General features: G+C 30.1%; 1 protein-coding gene across 2 annotated transcripts; it reads right to left on the bottom strand.

The window, feature by feature from the left end:
* Positions 1-2,419: 2,419 nt before the first annotated feature.
* LOC111314620 (6-phosphogluconate dehydrogenase, decarboxylating 1-like) lies at positions 2,420-5,670 on the bottom strand. Of its 2 annotated transcripts, none has more exons than XM_022916165.2 (2): positions 5,266-5,670; positions 2,420-4,168 (listed from the first exon to the last, which is right to left on the bottom strand). In XM_022916165.2, the coding sequence occupies exon 2, from the start codon at positions 4,158-4,160 to the stop codon at positions 2,703-2,705; it is 1,458 nt and encodes a 485-aa protein (XP_022771900.1). In that variant the 5' UTR covers positions 4,161-4,168; positions 5,266-5,670; the 3' UTR covers positions 2,420-2,702. The 2 variants fall into 2 exon arrangements, with proteins under 2 accessions (XP_022771900.1, XP_089608727.1); XM_089752601.1 differs by having other exon boundaries at positions 2,420-4,171; positions 5,266-5,563.
* Positions 5,671-16,912: the final 11,242 nt, after the last annotated feature.

Below are 16,912 nucleotides of genomic sequence, written 5' to 3'. Positions count from 1 at the left end.
CTTTTGTTTGTGGCTATAAACTTGAAATGGTCATTACATCAATTGGATGTTAAAAATGCATTTCTTAATAGCAACTCAGAAGAAAAGGTCTTTATGGATGCTCTACCAAGATTTCAAGACAATTTTGGGTCTAAAGCATGTAGGTTAAATAAGTCTTTATATGGTTTAAAACAATCTCTAAAGTTATAGTTCTAAGTGATTGACAAGGTCAATCAAGAATCAAAGCTTTAGTGAAGGACAAATAGATCGTACGATGTTCATGAAGCATACTAATGGTGGGAGGATTGCAATTTTGATTGTCTATGTAGATGACATAATCCTTACAGAAAGTGATGATGTTGAGATAACTAGATTAAAAAGATGCCTTGTAGCAGAATTTGAGATCAAAGATTTAGGACCATTACGGTATTTTTTAGGAAAGGAAGTTGCTAGATCAAAAAAGGGAATTGTTGTATCACAAAGGAAGTATATCTTAGACTTGCTAAAAGAGACCAGAATGAGTGGTTGTAGGCCAAGTAATACATCAACAAACCTAAACCAAGAGATTGAAAGAAAAACTCAAGGAGTGCAAATTAAAAAAAGAAGGCCTTGTAGTAATACTAATCTATTTTTCTCACACAAGGCTGAACATTGCAATTGCAGTTAGTGTTGTAAGCCAGCTTAAGCACTCACCATATGAATAACATATTAAGTCAGTGTACAGGATTTTGAGATATTTTAAGAATACACTTGGGAAAAGATTATTGTTTAAGAAAAATCATTTGAGAGGTGTGGAAGTTTTCACATATGTAGATTGGACAAGCCTAATCACTGATAAAATATCAACTTTTGGTTATTATGCATTTATTTGGGGTAATCTTGTTGCTTTAAGGAGTAAGAAGCAGAACTTAGTTGCATAAAGTAATGCAGAGGCAGAATTTCAAGTAATGGCTAATGGAGTATGTGACATGATGTGGCTGAAGAGAGTTCTTGAAGAACTGTAGCTAGAATCAAAACCTCATATGAAATTATTTTGTATAATAAAGTAGCAATTAGCATACTTAATAATCCAGCTCAGCATGATCGTACGAAACATATTGAGATTGATAGGTGTTTCATTAAAGAGAAGTTAGAAAATAGAGTAATCTGCATGCCATTTGTCACCTCAAAGCATCAAACAGCAGACATTCTAACCGAGAGTTTAGACCCGGTTTTGAAGCATTAGTCATCAAGTTGGGCATGATTAACATCTATGCACCAACTTGAAAGGGAATATAGAAATATCAGGATCTTGTTATAAAATTTAAATTGTTAAATATTAATAGATTTGGATTTATCGGTGATTAGGTTGTTAGATAAATATGAAGTTTAAATTTTAAATTTTAAATTGTAGTCTATTTAAATCCTTGTAATTCTCATATTAATCAAGAATAAGTTATCTTCTCTTTCTCCTCTGTTCTTTTCTGTTCTATTTACAGTTTGTATTATAAGCTTACCTGCACTTGCACAAACAAAAAACCTCAAGCCAAATGCAGTCCTGGGAGGATAATATGATAAAAGAACCTGTAAACCCAGAATGTGCATATTTCTATTCATCTTATATAAAGATGAGCCAGAATTCAGATGAGAAAAACACAATTATTGAACCCAAAAGGTTTAATTTTTATGTTCATCCTGAGTGACATTATCTGCAGCCAACAAAGAGTGAATAGTTTCTCAACAGGCTGTTTCCCTCTCTCTCTCTCTCTCTCTCTCTCTCTCTCTCTCCCCCCTCTTTCAATAAGATGGTATGGCATATTCTTTCCCTCCCTCACTTTGGATTGCATGGCATTCTTTCACATCTTTTAGAGGAAAGATCAATTTCAAGGTTTCTAACGACATTAAAAGACCATAATATTGATAGAACTATAGAAACTATATGGAAAATAAGAAGTAAGCAGACTGGCCAACATAGCAGTGTATAATCATGGTTTACCTGTATCATCGACTGTACTGAAATTCATTTTCAGTGCAGTTGACAACCAAAGCACATTATGCAGCATAGACAATTAAGAACGTATGAGGCCAGTGAACTTTACACTAGATTAGAGGAGGCAAAAGGCACATTTGACCATAATGATAATTTAATATGAAACCTTTGATTTTTATTTTTAAGTTTCTGAAGTAATTTGACAGTTCTAGAGTCCAAGAATGAAACAATGCAATTACACAATTTAATATCATGCAGAAGTAATGACCAGTTTGCCTTAACCTAAGAGTGATGTAGAACAAAGCATTCACACTGGTCCGAATATAGAATGAATTAACAAAATCAAAGCACAGATTTTGTACAAGAACTCTGAGGACCAATGACCCGTCTAAAAGATGTTGATATCTAACAGTGCAAGAAAACAACTTAATAAATAAAACAGAATAAAAGTTTATAAAGCAAAACCAAAAAAGAAAAAAAGTTAACTTTCTCTTATAACAGTGAACCACATTGGTAAATATCAAATTTAAATAAAAAATGGGCCACAGACTTGACTAGTACTCAAATCTAGAAACAACATAAAATGCAGCACCACATCCAACACATTGAGACGGTCTAAATTTGCAACTGGATTTGAAAAAGGAAGAGATAAATTTTAAAGAAATAACAATGGTGTAGCTCTGTCCAGCATAAAGTCCAGAGCAGATGTTGTTACACTTATTGGTAGCTCTGAACAGTAGTGCCTCAAGTAAACTTAATTCTTTAGCTGTTTGGCCATCTTGAACCATTCAGTGTGGAAAGATCCCTCCATATCAACCCTTTCATAAGTATGAGCACCAAAATAATCTCGTTGAGCTTGAACCAAATTAGCTGGTACTCGATCCCTCCTATACGTGTCAAAATAAGCAAGACTGGATGACATGCCAGGAGTGCTAATACCTGAGTTAATAGCAAGACAAACAACTCTTCTCCAAGCAGATTGCCTGTCAATGATTTCCTTTGCAAACTCTGGATCAACAAGAAGATTTGCAAGGTTAGGATTTCTATCATAAGCCTTCTTGATTCTGTCCAGAAAAATAGCTCGGATGATGCAGCCTCCCTTCCATATCCGAGCCAGTTCCCCTAACTTCAAGTCCCAACCCTTCTCGGTGCTTTTTGCACGAATGAGATTCATGCCCTGAGCATAACTACAAATCTTGGATGCATAAAGAGCTTGCCTCACATCATCAATTAATTTTGCCTTGTCCACAGTTTGGTCAGTCAAGACATCAGCAAATCCTCCTGATTTGAAGACTTTAGCAGCTTCAACTCTTTCCTGCTTCAACCCACTAAGGAACCTTGAATCCAAAGAAGCTGCAATTGTTGGAGCCGCAACAGACAAATCAGCAGCTTGTTGAACAGTCCATTTACCAGTACCCTTCATGCCCGTTTTATCCAAAACCTTATCAACTAAATAACCATCTCCCTTGTCATCCTTAATTCCAAATATATCAGCAGTGATTTCAATCAAGAAGCTCAAAAGCTCCCCCTTGTTCCATTCTGAGAAAGCACTTTGCAGTTCTTCATTTGATAATTTTCCAACAGATTTCAGCACATCATAAGCCTCTGCAATCAGCTGCATATCACCATATTCAATTCCATTATGAACCATCTTGACAAAATTACCAGATCCACCTTTGCCAATGTAAGTCACACAGGGGCCACTATCCGGAACTTGAGCTGCAACCTTAAGAAGAATGTCTTCAATATATTTGTAAGCTTCAAAGGACCCTCCAGGCATCAAAGAGGGACCGTGTCGTGCACCTTCTTCACCACCTGAAACTCCCATCCCAAGGTATAACAAACCCAGTCCAGACATTGCTTTCTCTCGTCTTTCAGTGTTTTCATACCACTCATTGCCACCATCAATAATACAATCACCTTTCTCCATGTACGCAGAAAGAGTCTGAATGGTTTGGTCAACAGGGGCCCCTGCCTTAACAAGCATGATTATCACTCGAGGTTTCTGGATTGACTGAACAAAAGATTCAGGATCATGGAAACCAAATACAGGCAGATCTCCTTCCTTTTTAGCTCTTTCAACAGTCTCATCGACTTTGGAGGTAGTTCTGTTATAAACAGAAATGGGAAAACCTTTCTCAGCAATGTTTAGCGCAAGATTTTGGCCCATAACAGCCAAACCAGCAAGTCCTATTCTTGTAGGTGCAGCCATATTTCTCCCTGCTAAATTTTGAAATCAATAGTTTGAGATGCCAAACAAAAAAAAAAAAGATTTGACAACAAAGAAAGAAAAATCTAAAATGAGAAAATATCTTTTAAGATTTTTCTTTTTTTGTATAAACCACCAATAACTAGTGATGATGATCTTGAAAACATAAAAAACAGATCATGTCTGCACAGAATCTTTAGAACTTCTAGATAAGGTTAAACGATTAAAGGTGAGCCTCACATTGTCAAAGGACCTTTTTTTATGTTTTTGGGCCCAATGGATAAGCTATATATCACAGGTAACCCTCCCATTCTCATAAACCACCATCCCTTCTGAAGGAAGAAATCAATTCCAGGTCCATGATCCAACCACCAAAGTCCCTAACCAATTAAGTTAACTGGCACCTTCTATGAACTCTACCATGCAAAATTTACCAATTTGGTTCACATTTTAAGATCTCTTAGATACAAAAATTCGACTATTCAATAAAAAATCAATTGAACAACAAAAAATTAAGTGTCGTGGTTACCTCTAAAGTTAACATACTAAAAAACTAATAATGATACATTGAAAGATAGGTGCCAGCAGTTTGTGAGAGTCAAATAATAAACCTAAAAGACTTCAACAAGAAAAAAAAATCTCTTATAACAGATCCAAAACATGAATGAATTAATCTCTATAACTTCTTTAAGACTACCAAATTATTTGCATTCAGATGCAGTCAAATAAAAAGAATCGAAGAAAATAGTTCATTCAGAATAAGATCTCCATGTTTTACAAACTCATCCACTAACCCAGTAAAGGATCAAAGAAATGAAACTGAGACTTCCCAGATCACACATAACATAAAATTTCGATTCATTAAAATCCCAAGCACAAACTAATAAAAACTACAACTAGCAATAAAAATGAAAATCAATTAAACATCACAAATCCACCAAAGTCAGATAAGCAATTCTCTAGTAAAAACCAGAAAAATAATTACTTCGCTTAATTAACAAAAAAAAAAAAAAGGAAAAACTTTGAAACTAACTACATGCTGGATCAAACTAACAGATAAAATTTTTCAAACTTTATTGAAATTCAACATAAGAAAAAGAACCCGAACCTCAAAAAGTCACTTCTTTTCTCTGTTTTTTAGGAAAAAGAACAAAATAGAACCCAGGAAATGGAAACAAAAATCTGGGTTTTTGGAGAAAATAGAGAAAATAGAGAAGGAAAAAGTCCCAAAATTCAGTGCATCTGTCTCCCCGCCGGTCAAATTTGGTCACTCTCTTGATGTTGTGGTAGGTGGAAGAGCCTGCATAGAGACAGTTTACCCTTCTGCATTTTACCGTGTCAGATGAACCACACTTTTTGCTTACGTGACAACATCAGATGGTGAGTCATTTTCTTTTAATGTGTTCAGGAATTCAGGATATTATGCTGATCATAATTGTATGAAAATTATTGTTTGGGTCTAATTTCCAATTTTTTAGTCAAAATGGATGAAATTTGTGCTTAACAAATTGGTAAGTCCGGGTTTTAAAATGCTACAACCAATTATACCCAATATTAAGTTTATTTTTAAAAAAATTAATGGTTGTATTAAAACTTAAAAATGAATTACATTTTTAAGATGATTGAGGATTTTTAAGAAAACTAAAAAAAAAATTACATAATCCAATCATTAATAATTAATAACTGAAAGTAATTAGTATATAATAACAATTTTTAGATTTAATGATTCTAGATATGATAAAAAAATACAAAAAATATGAAAACAATAAAATTTAAAGAAACATCATATATAAATTTCCTTAAAATTAAAAAAATATATTTATTATTTGACATATCAAAAAAATTGACACAATAATTTTATATTTTATATAAATTTAATATAAAATGGTAATAATACGGATATAATAATAATTATCTAACTTGTAACAGTTTTCAAGATCACTTAAAATAGTAATTTGAAGTATCAACTAACTTCTAACCCAATACCTCATTTTGTTAGGTAAGCAACCACCTTTTTACCCTCTCTCCTTTCATTCCCCTTTTTCCTTTTTCTTTTTGTAATTTTTGAGAATATTCCTTTTTATTTTGCTTACTTAATTTGGATCATTTATGGATATTCGTTTTTAGATTCGGTATATATATATATATATATATATATATATATATAGCTTTTGAAAGAAGTTGATGTGACCTCTTTCATCCCAAAACCTCAATGATTTTTTTTTATTATTTAAAATGATATTATTAATATATTCGAATATTTAACTTAAATGTGCATGTATACTTTATTTAAAAATTTGACAAATTTTTTATTATTAAAAATGTTAAGAACAGAAGAAAATTATTGCGAATTGTTACGCTATCTTTGTTTTTTTTTTTTTTTTTTTTTTGCATGCACCATGAAACCCATGGATGAAAGGAAATTTTAAATCTTGAATTTTATAATATTTTAAGAACGATATATTAACGATTTGGCTGTGGCTAGACTAAAATTCAAAAGGTTTCCTCACGTTATTACGGTTGTCGGTTTTAGTCTTTAATTTATCAAATTTTGAGTATGAATTTATATGTCTTTTTTTTTAATATAAATTTTAAATTTTGTTCTCCAAAAAAAAAAAATCAAACTTCAGTAATGAACTAAATAAGAAAAAAAAATCTCATTTGTAAATTTACTAAGAAAAAAAAATGACAATGAAAGGAATGGCAACAATAAATAGTAAATGGTTAAATTATTGACGGCACATATAATTGTGATTTTTCCGGCCACCGGTGGTGGTAGAGTACTTTTCACCGTTCACAGTCTCCAATTTCGTGTTTAGGTCTATTTAAAAAAAATTAGTAAAATACTAGGGGTAAAATGGGGTTAAAAAATATGTTTTGGTTTCTTGGCCTTACAGACCATTACAGGGGTTTGATCCCATAATTGATCATTTCATCCAAATCTGGGCTCTTTTCCGTTGTTGAACCAAACAAATGAAAAAATTGGGGAATTGCGAGTGCACCTGGAATGGAATCAGATTCAGCCAAATCAAATGAGTTGTAAAAAAGTCTTTGAATTATTTCACTTTGTTATAAAATTATTTACACTTTTATTTTATTTAAATAAATCTTTTATTTTTTTATTTATATCCAAATAAGTTATTATTTTAAATAAAAAATTGATTTGATATTAAATATTTATTTATATATAAATTAAAGATTAAAATTTTATTTAAATACAAATTAAAAGTTAAAAGATTATTTGGATATAAATTAAAATGTAAGGGTTCATTTGGATAAAATATTTAAGCAAAATAATAAAGTTTAAATTTTTTTATTATTTTAGCCATAGTAAATTGATTGTGTAATTCACAAAAAGAAAAAAGAGTAAGGGGAAAAGACTAATAGCATGTCCCGTTCGCGGAATAGAATAGAAGAGAAATTGGTAATTTGTGAGAATTAAAAATAGAAAGAATAAAATATAATATATATTATAAAATTTAGCTCATTGGAATGGAATAGAGTAAGAATTAATATTAATATGCTTGATTAGTTCCAAGAATATCAATAGAACAAGTTTAAAAGAGCATTTTTTTTTGTAATTTATTATCAAAATGATTAATTAATAAAATACTAATAATAATTTAACATATTCAGTATTAATTTAATATTATTAATATTAATTTAAGAATATTAACTACTATTTAATAATATTAAATATTATTGAACAATATTAAATATTAATTTAATCATAGTAAATATTCAATTTAATAATATTTTAGTATTCAATATTATATATTAATTTTAATAATATTTTAATATTAAATATTAATTTAATAGTATTTCATATAAAATATTATTTTAAAAAAATTTATATTAAATATTAATTTAAAAATTCCTTAATATTATTTAATTAATTTTATAATATTTTAATTTTATTTTCTTATTAAATATTAAATTATTAACTTTTAAAAATTTAATATGTTAGTCTTGAATTGATCTTTATTTTGAAATGACAAAATATTAAACTGAATAAGCTTGATCAAAATTTTTAAAAACGATTTATTTAGTACATATTTTTAAGTTTTTTCTTTACTAAATAAATAATATGTTTTTTATAGTGTAAATAAACCTTTCTTTGTTTTCATATTTCTTAAACCAAATTTATCTTTAAAGATTATTTATTTGAGCTTAAATGAAAGATCAATTGTTGTTTTTAAAGTGAACTTATTCATTTAAGACTTAATATAATTTTGATAATATTGGTTTTGAGAAATAAATTAATTTAAAAAGTTATTTTACAAGAATAAAGTTTTTTAACATTGAACTTATTTTATTTTTCTCTATTAATTCACAAAGTTTTAATATTTAAATTTTATATGGTTAGAAAGCTCTTCAAGTCTACTTTCTAATGGATCAAACAAAATCAAAATTCAAATTTTTTAAGAAAAGATTTTGAATTTTTACTTGATACTTTGTAATTATCTAAAAACTGCACAAGTAGTAGATTTAAAAATTCATAATAATTTGCATACAATGAATTAGATAATGAATTTTATATGAATAAAAAGCCTTTTAAGTCTAGTTTCTAAATTTTCAAATGATTTTTTATTTGGATCTGTATAACTCAATATATGATCAAATTAGTAAGTTGAGTACAAAACATGAAACAATCATCTAACTTTGATAAGATTGATCTTCTCAAGAAAGAGATCGATTGATTTTTCTTGTAAAAATAATTTTTGTGTTAAAAAGGCAAGAAATGATTGATCACCCCCTTGAACCAATCGAACCCTTCAAGCAAGGGATTGATCGGGTCTTATTTTTCAAGCGTGAAATGACTAACAAAATGTGAACCAATCGATCCTCTCGTGGAAGGAATTGATCGGATATGCCCTAAAACAACTGTAACAATTAGTTTCTCAAGCTTTCAACGACTATTTTCTTCTCCCAAGCATCCCTAACAACTAGCTATTTAATTTCTTTATATATTGACCATTCTAACATACTAAGGAAATTAAATGAAATAAGAGAGTAAAAGTCAACAAGTTATATTTTCATTCTCTCAAAGAATCAAGAGTTGTTAGAGCTTAAAATTCATATATTTAGTATTTATTGTATCCAAGTTATATTGTTGTTCATTCATCAAATTTTTTGTATTTTATTTGACAAATACTTAGCCTTTGAGATGTATTTTAAGTTTACATTTTTATTAAGTGATTTTGTAATTAAAGAGTGAGGTATCCTCTTAAATTTGTGAAATTGAGAAGTTACTACTTAACTTAGAAAGTAGAGAGTGTAAGGTTTCTATCTTAAGCCTTAGAAAGAAAAAGATAAAGTTGTATTTTAAATTCAAGATTAATGAATTAAAGTCATGGTGTGAACAATCAAAAGAGAAGACGTAGATATCTTGTGAAGAAGAATCGAACTTTTATAATTCTTTGTGTTTAATTTCTCTATTTCTATTTTTTTATTTTGATTATAGTTTATATTTACTTATAGTTTATCAATTTATTGTTATTTGCATCATATTTTGATATTAATTTAATTTTTATTCAATTATATTAAAATCAATTTTTGAAAAAGAATTTAAAAAAATCTAACTCACCTCTTATTGGATCACTATCTCATCTAAAAAGCTAACTTAATATTATTTAAATAATATTTTAATATAAAATATTATTCAATATTAATTTAATAATATTCACTATTAATTTAATATTATTAACTATTATTTAATAATATTAAATATTATTGAACAATATTAAATATTAATTTAATCATGATAAATATTAAATTTTATAATACTAAATATTAATAAAATAATATTAAATATGTTGTAATATTTTATACTAAATATTATTTTAATAATATTTTAATATATAATATTATTTACTAATATTTTAATATTAATTATTAAGCATTAAATTAATAAATATTTTAATAGTATTTAATTTATTTTAATAATATTTTAATAAAAATATTAACTTTTTTAATTTTTGAATTATTTGAAAATTATTTAATATAAAATATGATGTTCATAATTTTTTTAATAATTATTATTATTGTAATAATATTTTAATGTTATTTTATGCTAACGATTAATTTAGCAATATTTAATATTTAATATTATTGTATGATTATTTTAATATTTAATATTTTTTAATATTTTTTAATATTGCATATTATTTTAATAGTGTTTTATTATTTAATATTAATTTAATAATATTTAACATTATTTAACTAATGCTATAATATTTTATTATTATTTCAATATTTAAAATTAATTTAAAAATTTTAAAAATTTTAATATTACATTAATAATATTTGATTATTAAATATTATTTTAAATAAATTTATAATATTATAATATTAGTTTTATAATATTTAATATGAAATATTAATTTAATAATATTTTAATGTTTGAATAATTAATTAATTAATTATTATAATTATATTTAATTTAATTAATATTAATTAATTATCTAATTAAATATGCAAGGAGAAAATTCAAATTAATTAAATATATAAAGATAAAATCATTCATAAATATTATTCCCTTGTGGATAAAGAATTGCAATTCGTAAGAGAATAAAGAATTGATATTCCTCGTTTTTAAGAAATTAATACTCTATGGAATAGCTATTATTTGTTAAAAAAACAAAAAACCAAACAATGGAATCAAAAGACTGCAAGGAAAATGGGGAGAACGGAATTGCAATTTCCCCCAACCACAAATGCTATAAGATCAAGGATATTAACGTAATTGCTTTTATAATTTTTTTATGCTATGTTTATATAGACATTAGTAAAGGAAAAAAAAATAAAGTAAATGAAAGAATAAAGGGTATAAAAAGCCCCTGAAATATAGTTAAAAAAAAAATTTAAATCCTTTTTTTTTTGTTGCAATCAATCAATCTCTTCAATATTTATTTGCATCTAATTTAATAATTATTTAAATAAAAAGTTAACATAATTAATTTTTTTTAACTAAGATAAAATCTCATGTTATATTAATAAAATAGATAAAAGTTTACAACATGAGGTAATTAATATATGTGAAAATTAAATAAAATAAATTTTTATTTTATTTTTATTCTTTTTCTTTCTTTTCTCTATTTTCTTTCCCCATTTCTAAGATCTTTCTAAGGGTTCAAATGACTATAGTTGGGAAATTAATTGATCCAATGTTAGCACGTAACTAAATTTTGTTTAATTAAGAGTTCAATTGAGTTGAAATAAAAAATTAAGAGCTAGATTGATTGCAATTAAATGTTAAGAGCTTAAATAATTTTTTAATTATAATTTAAGAAATTTTTTACCTCCTAACCCAAATGAAAAGTAGGTTTTCTAGAGAAAACTAAAAATTACATATACTTTTTATTTGAATAGCTAAAATTAATAAAAAAAAATATGATATTGAATCCTGCATGTTTGATTAAAAAGTGAAAAAAATTCATTATAATATACTTTTTAATTATAACTTTTTTTTTTTTATAAAATAACATGTAATATCAAAATAAGACCGAAATTATTCATAAAAAAATATAATAAACTATTAATAATAAGTCATTTAATATTAAGATTAGCGCATAAAAATATTTTATTTAGAATAATATTTGCTTCTAAAAACTAACCAAAAATAATAAATTGATAAATTATATGTGTTATTTGAAAAGTAAAGATGACACGTAAAATGAAAAGTCAAATTTATCTTGAGGTTAGAGAATGACAGAAGAGAGAAACAAATTGTGCAGTAAAAAAAGTTTATACGGCTGGTTTGTCTCTAACAAGTCTAACTATGTTGTATACAAATATAGGGATGATATAATTTGATAAAAGTAAATATTTTTTAGTTTCCCTTTGTTTTCCTTCAAATTAGAGTGTTGAAAAAATTGAGATTTTAAAAGAAAGCAAGGGCTGTTGGGGTACCTTTCCTCACTCAACTAAAAATTTAACCAGAGAAAAGAAAGATTTTTCTCTTTTTCCTTTCATTTCCTTTCCTTTTCTTCGCTTTGTTACAGGCTTATTCTAGAAGTCGTTATTACTATAGGTGGCATTGTTTAATTTCTTTTATTTATTATCATAGACCGATGTGTTTTTTTTTTTTTTTTTTAGACTTATGTTATTGTATTGGTTGAGGCCCAGGTCTTGGTCCGTGGCCTAGGAGTAGCTGTTGCTATTGTGAGCAGCTAGTTTGTTATAGAATGGTTCAAAAACAATGCGAAATGCATGAAAAAGATTATACACAAAGTCTATTGATTCCTAGATTCTATTCTTTCTTTCTCTTCTCTCACTCCGTATCTTCTTCTTCAATTCTCAGCTAGTGTATTAGTTAACGCCATACTAGTTTCTGGATCAGTTTGTTTTTTTCCATTTAACAATCATCAGTGGTATCAGAGCTTTATTCCTTGCAAGTCGTCATTCATGGGTGACGGTGTTACGACTAGATGGCAAAAGGACCTCAACCAAACGCAACAAATTGTTGCTGAAATCCATAATAATTTGCAGCAGCTGGAGAAAGTAATGAAAGAAGGGTTTGAAGGTGTCCACCTAGAAGTGAGGACTAAAGTCGAAAAAGCTCTCTTTGAATTCTTGAATGAACGTGAGGTTAAAAAACCTGGAGCGGAGACACCTCACATTCAAGAATACACGCCTTCCATGTCTGGGAATACCAGCAATCAATCGCAAGGACAACAACTAGAGTCTGCAAGAATTAAAGCTGAACGAGCATCCAACTTTGATTTTTCAAGATCATTTAAGCTGAAATGCCCCAAATTTAACGGAGAGGATTTTAAAGGGTGGTATATGAAGTTAGAGCAATATTTTGAAGCTAAAAAAGTGCCTTCAGAGTTAAAGCTGAGAATGACCATGCTGAGCTTGGAAGGCAGGGCGTTGCAATGGCATCAATATTATTCAAAGTCATAAGGGGGTACTGACAGACCGAATTGGGAGGCTTACTTGATGAATATGAAGGAAAGATTTACTTCTGAGGAATTTATTGATCCCATGTCAGAATTGGTTGAGCTAAAACGATCAGGCACCTTTGATCAATACTATGAAGATTTTACAGATATACTCAATCTTCTGCAGCTATCAGATGATTATGCGTTGAGTATTTTTATAAGCAATATGAAACAGGATATATCCAGATCTGTTAAGCTTTTTTTACCCTCTTGTATGAAGCAAGCATTACATTTAGCCAGTCAGATTGAATCAATCTTATATCCTTTAAAGAAACATGCTCCTTACAATAAGTCTATTCCACCAACCTCAAACCCTACCACAAACACTTTCTATAACAGAACTCAAACACTTCCTCCATTATTACCAACCCCCAAAGCACCTCCTAATCTAAACCTTCTTACCAATAACAACACTAAACCTCATTTCTATAATCATTCCACCAACTCTAGCTTAACTTCTCAAAACTGTCAACCCAAAATCACTTCAAAGAAACCTACCCCTACTGAAATGGAAGAAAGGAGAAAGAAAGGACTCTGTTATTGGTGTGGTGTTAAATATAGCCCTGGACATAAATGTATAAAGTCTCAATTATATCAGCTTCTAACTAAGAATGTGGAGGATGAAACTGAAGATGAAGTATTTTCTGATTGCTTGGACAGTCTTAAGATGTTAGTTACTGATACTGTAGCAAATGATGTTTCGGTGATCACTTTACATGCAATTTGTGGTACCTCTGGTTATCAAACTATGAGGATACTTGGAAACATTAATGGCCACGAATTGATTATGTTGATAGATTCTGGAAGCACCCATAATTTTATAGACAGTTCCATGGTGAAAATTCTGGGATTGCCTGTAAGACCCTTTGGTAGAAGCAAGTTGACAGTGGCCAATGGTGAGAGCCGATATATTCAAGGACTCTGTAAGGATGTTAATTGGTCAGTGCAAGAAAATGTATTTAGGACCAATCTGACGATGTTACCTCTCAAGGGGTGTGATGTAGTCTTAGGAGTTCAATGATTGGTGACACTTGGATAGATTTTTTGGGACTTCAATCTCTTAACCATATAGTTCTAGTATGAAGGCCAATGGAAAACTTTACTAAGAATTCGACTTGGGAAAGTGCACATAGTGAGTGAGAAGCAACCCTAAAACTACTATAGTCTTTTTTTGTACGTAATAGCTACAATCCTTGTGCCTTGCTGGTTTAGAAGAAAACAGAAATACAGTTGAACAAGATGACACAACATGTTCAAAGACCAATCAAGTTCAGTTTGGAGTTGTCACAGCTTTTGTAGGTCTATAGAGACTTGTTTGAGTTGCCTAACGGATTATCTCCTAACAGACCTTAGAACCACAAGATTCCTTTAAAGGATGAGAACATGACTGTAAGGATCCGACCTTATAGGTACCTTTCGATTTAGAGTGATGAAATAGAAAAGATGACAAAGGAGATGTTGGAAATTGGAGTGATCAGAAACAACTATAGTTTTTAGCCTCTCTTATAGTCATGGTGAAAAAGAAAGACGGCTCTTGGAGATTATGTGTTGATTATAGGCAACTGAATCGGCTAACAATCAAAGATAAGTTCCTTATTCCTTTGATTGAAGAATTATTAGATAAGTTGACTGGTGTATGTGTTTTTTCAAAGCTGGATCTTAGATCAGGTTACCACCAGATCAGAATGCACAAGGTAGACGTGCATAAGACAGCTTTTAGGACCCATGAAGGTTACTATGAATTCTTGGTTATGCCATTTGGGCTAACTAATGATCTTTCAACCTTTCAAAGCTTAATGAACAATATTTTTAAGCTTCACTTGAGAAGATTTATGCTTGTCTTTTTTTATGATATTTTAATATACTCAGTGGATTGGGAATCCCATTTGAAATACTTGAGAATGGTTTTTGATATTCTCAGAAGCAATCAACTCCTTTTAAAGAATGAGTAAGTGTGATTTTGGGGCTCATGAGATAGAATGCTTGGGACATGTTATCTATGGTAATGGGGTCTGTATAGATAAGGAAAAAATACAGTGTGTACTGGAATGGCCTTCACCTAAGTCTATCAAGGAGCTTCGGGGATTTCTTGGGTTAACTAGATACTAACGAAGGTTCATTAGGAGCTATGAGACAATTGCTAAACCCATGACCGATCTGTTAAAGAAGGATGCGTTCAGGTGGAATGAACAAGCTCAGGCAGCCTTTGACCAACCCAAAACAGCTATCACTTCAGCAACAGTATTGGCTCTTCCAAACTTTTCACAAGATTTTATCATTGAGGCTGATGCTTCGGGGACACGAGTAGGAGCCGTGTTAATCCAAGGGGGTCGACCACTAGCATACTTCAGTAAAGCTCTATCTCCCAAGCATCAAGAAATGTTTGTTTACGATAAAGAAATGCTAGTTGTTCTCATGGCTGTTAAAAAATGGAGCGCATACTTGGTAGGCAGACATTTTAAAATAAGGACAGATCACCAGAGCTTTAGATTTCTATTGGATCAACAGGCCTCCACTCTAGCACAACAAGTTTGGGTAGCCAAGATGATGGGCTACGACTTTGAAGTGTGCTACAAAAAAAGGGTTGCAAATAAAGTAGCTAATGTACTCTTTAGAAAGCCAAGAGCTTCAGATTTGAGTTCAATGGCTATCTCCACTATTATAAGTACAAATTTAATGGAGAGAGTTAGAGAATCTTAGAAGCAAGACAACCAGTTACAGAAGCGAGTTTTAGAACTTCAAAATTCTTCCAATAGCAACTCAAAGTATACTTTTGTTGCTAACCAGCTGAGGAGAAAGGGTAAGTTGGTGGTAGGCGACATGCCTGGTTTGAGGAAGGAGTTTATTCAATACTTCCATAATAGTCCCACAGATGGACATTAAGGAGTGCAGGCTATAATGAGTAGAATCTCTAGTATTTTATATTGGAAGGGCCAAAAAAGGAAGTAAGGAGACATGTGAGGGAATGGTCAATCTGCCAGCAACATAAATATGATAATTCTGCCAGTCCAGGGTTGCTCCAGCCCTTGCCTATTCCTGACAGAGCTTGGATTGACATTTCTATGGACTTTGTAAAGGGATTTTGAAGATCCCATGGTAAGGATGTGATAATGGTAGTTGTGGACATATTGAGTAAGCGTGCTCATTTTATTTCCTTAGCACATTCTTTCACTGCCTTAACAGTAGCTCAAGCCTTCATGGACCAAGTTTACAAGTTTCATGGGATGCCAAATAGTATCGTGTCGAATAGGGATAAAATCTTTTTGAGCAGGTTTTGGCAGGAGCTGCTTAAAAGGCATGGCACAGCACTTAATCTTTTGACAGCTTACCATCCACAATCAGATGGCCAAACTGAAGTGGTCAATCGATGTCTGAAAACTTACCTGCGATGCATGACCAGTGAGAAGCCCAAAGAATGGAACCAACGGCTTGACCTGGCTGAATGGCGGTACAACACAACTATCATTCTGCCATTCACACCACCCTTCGTGAGGTTGTATATGGCCAACCTGCACCAATGAACTTACCCTATTTAGTTGGAGACTCGTTGATTCTGTGGATAAAGGCCTTCGAGCAAGAGAAGCAGCCAAAATGCTTAAGTTTTATTTGCAGAGAGCACAAGTCAGAATGAATAATATGGCCAATAAAAAAAAGGAGTGATAGGGAGTTTAATGTTGGAGATTGGGTGTATGTCAAGTTGCAGCCATATAGGCAAAAATCTGTTGTTAAACGAAGCTGTTTAAAGCTGTTCGCTAAGTATTTTGGTCCTTTCCAGTTGATTGAAAAGGTGGGAAAGGTAGCTTACAAGCT

Source organism: Durio zibethinus, chromosome 23 (genome assembly GCF_047325235.1).
Source record: "Durio zibethinus cultivar Kanyao isolate XHJ-2024 chromosome 23, ASM4732523v1, whole genome shotgun sequence".
Classification (NCBI taxonomy): Eukaryota; Viridiplantae; Streptophyta; class Magnoliopsida; order Malvales; family Malvaceae; genus Durio; species Durio zibethinus.
The sequence above is the reverse complement of the archived record's forward strand: the minus strand, read 5'-3'. Positions and strand labels throughout refer to the sequence as shown.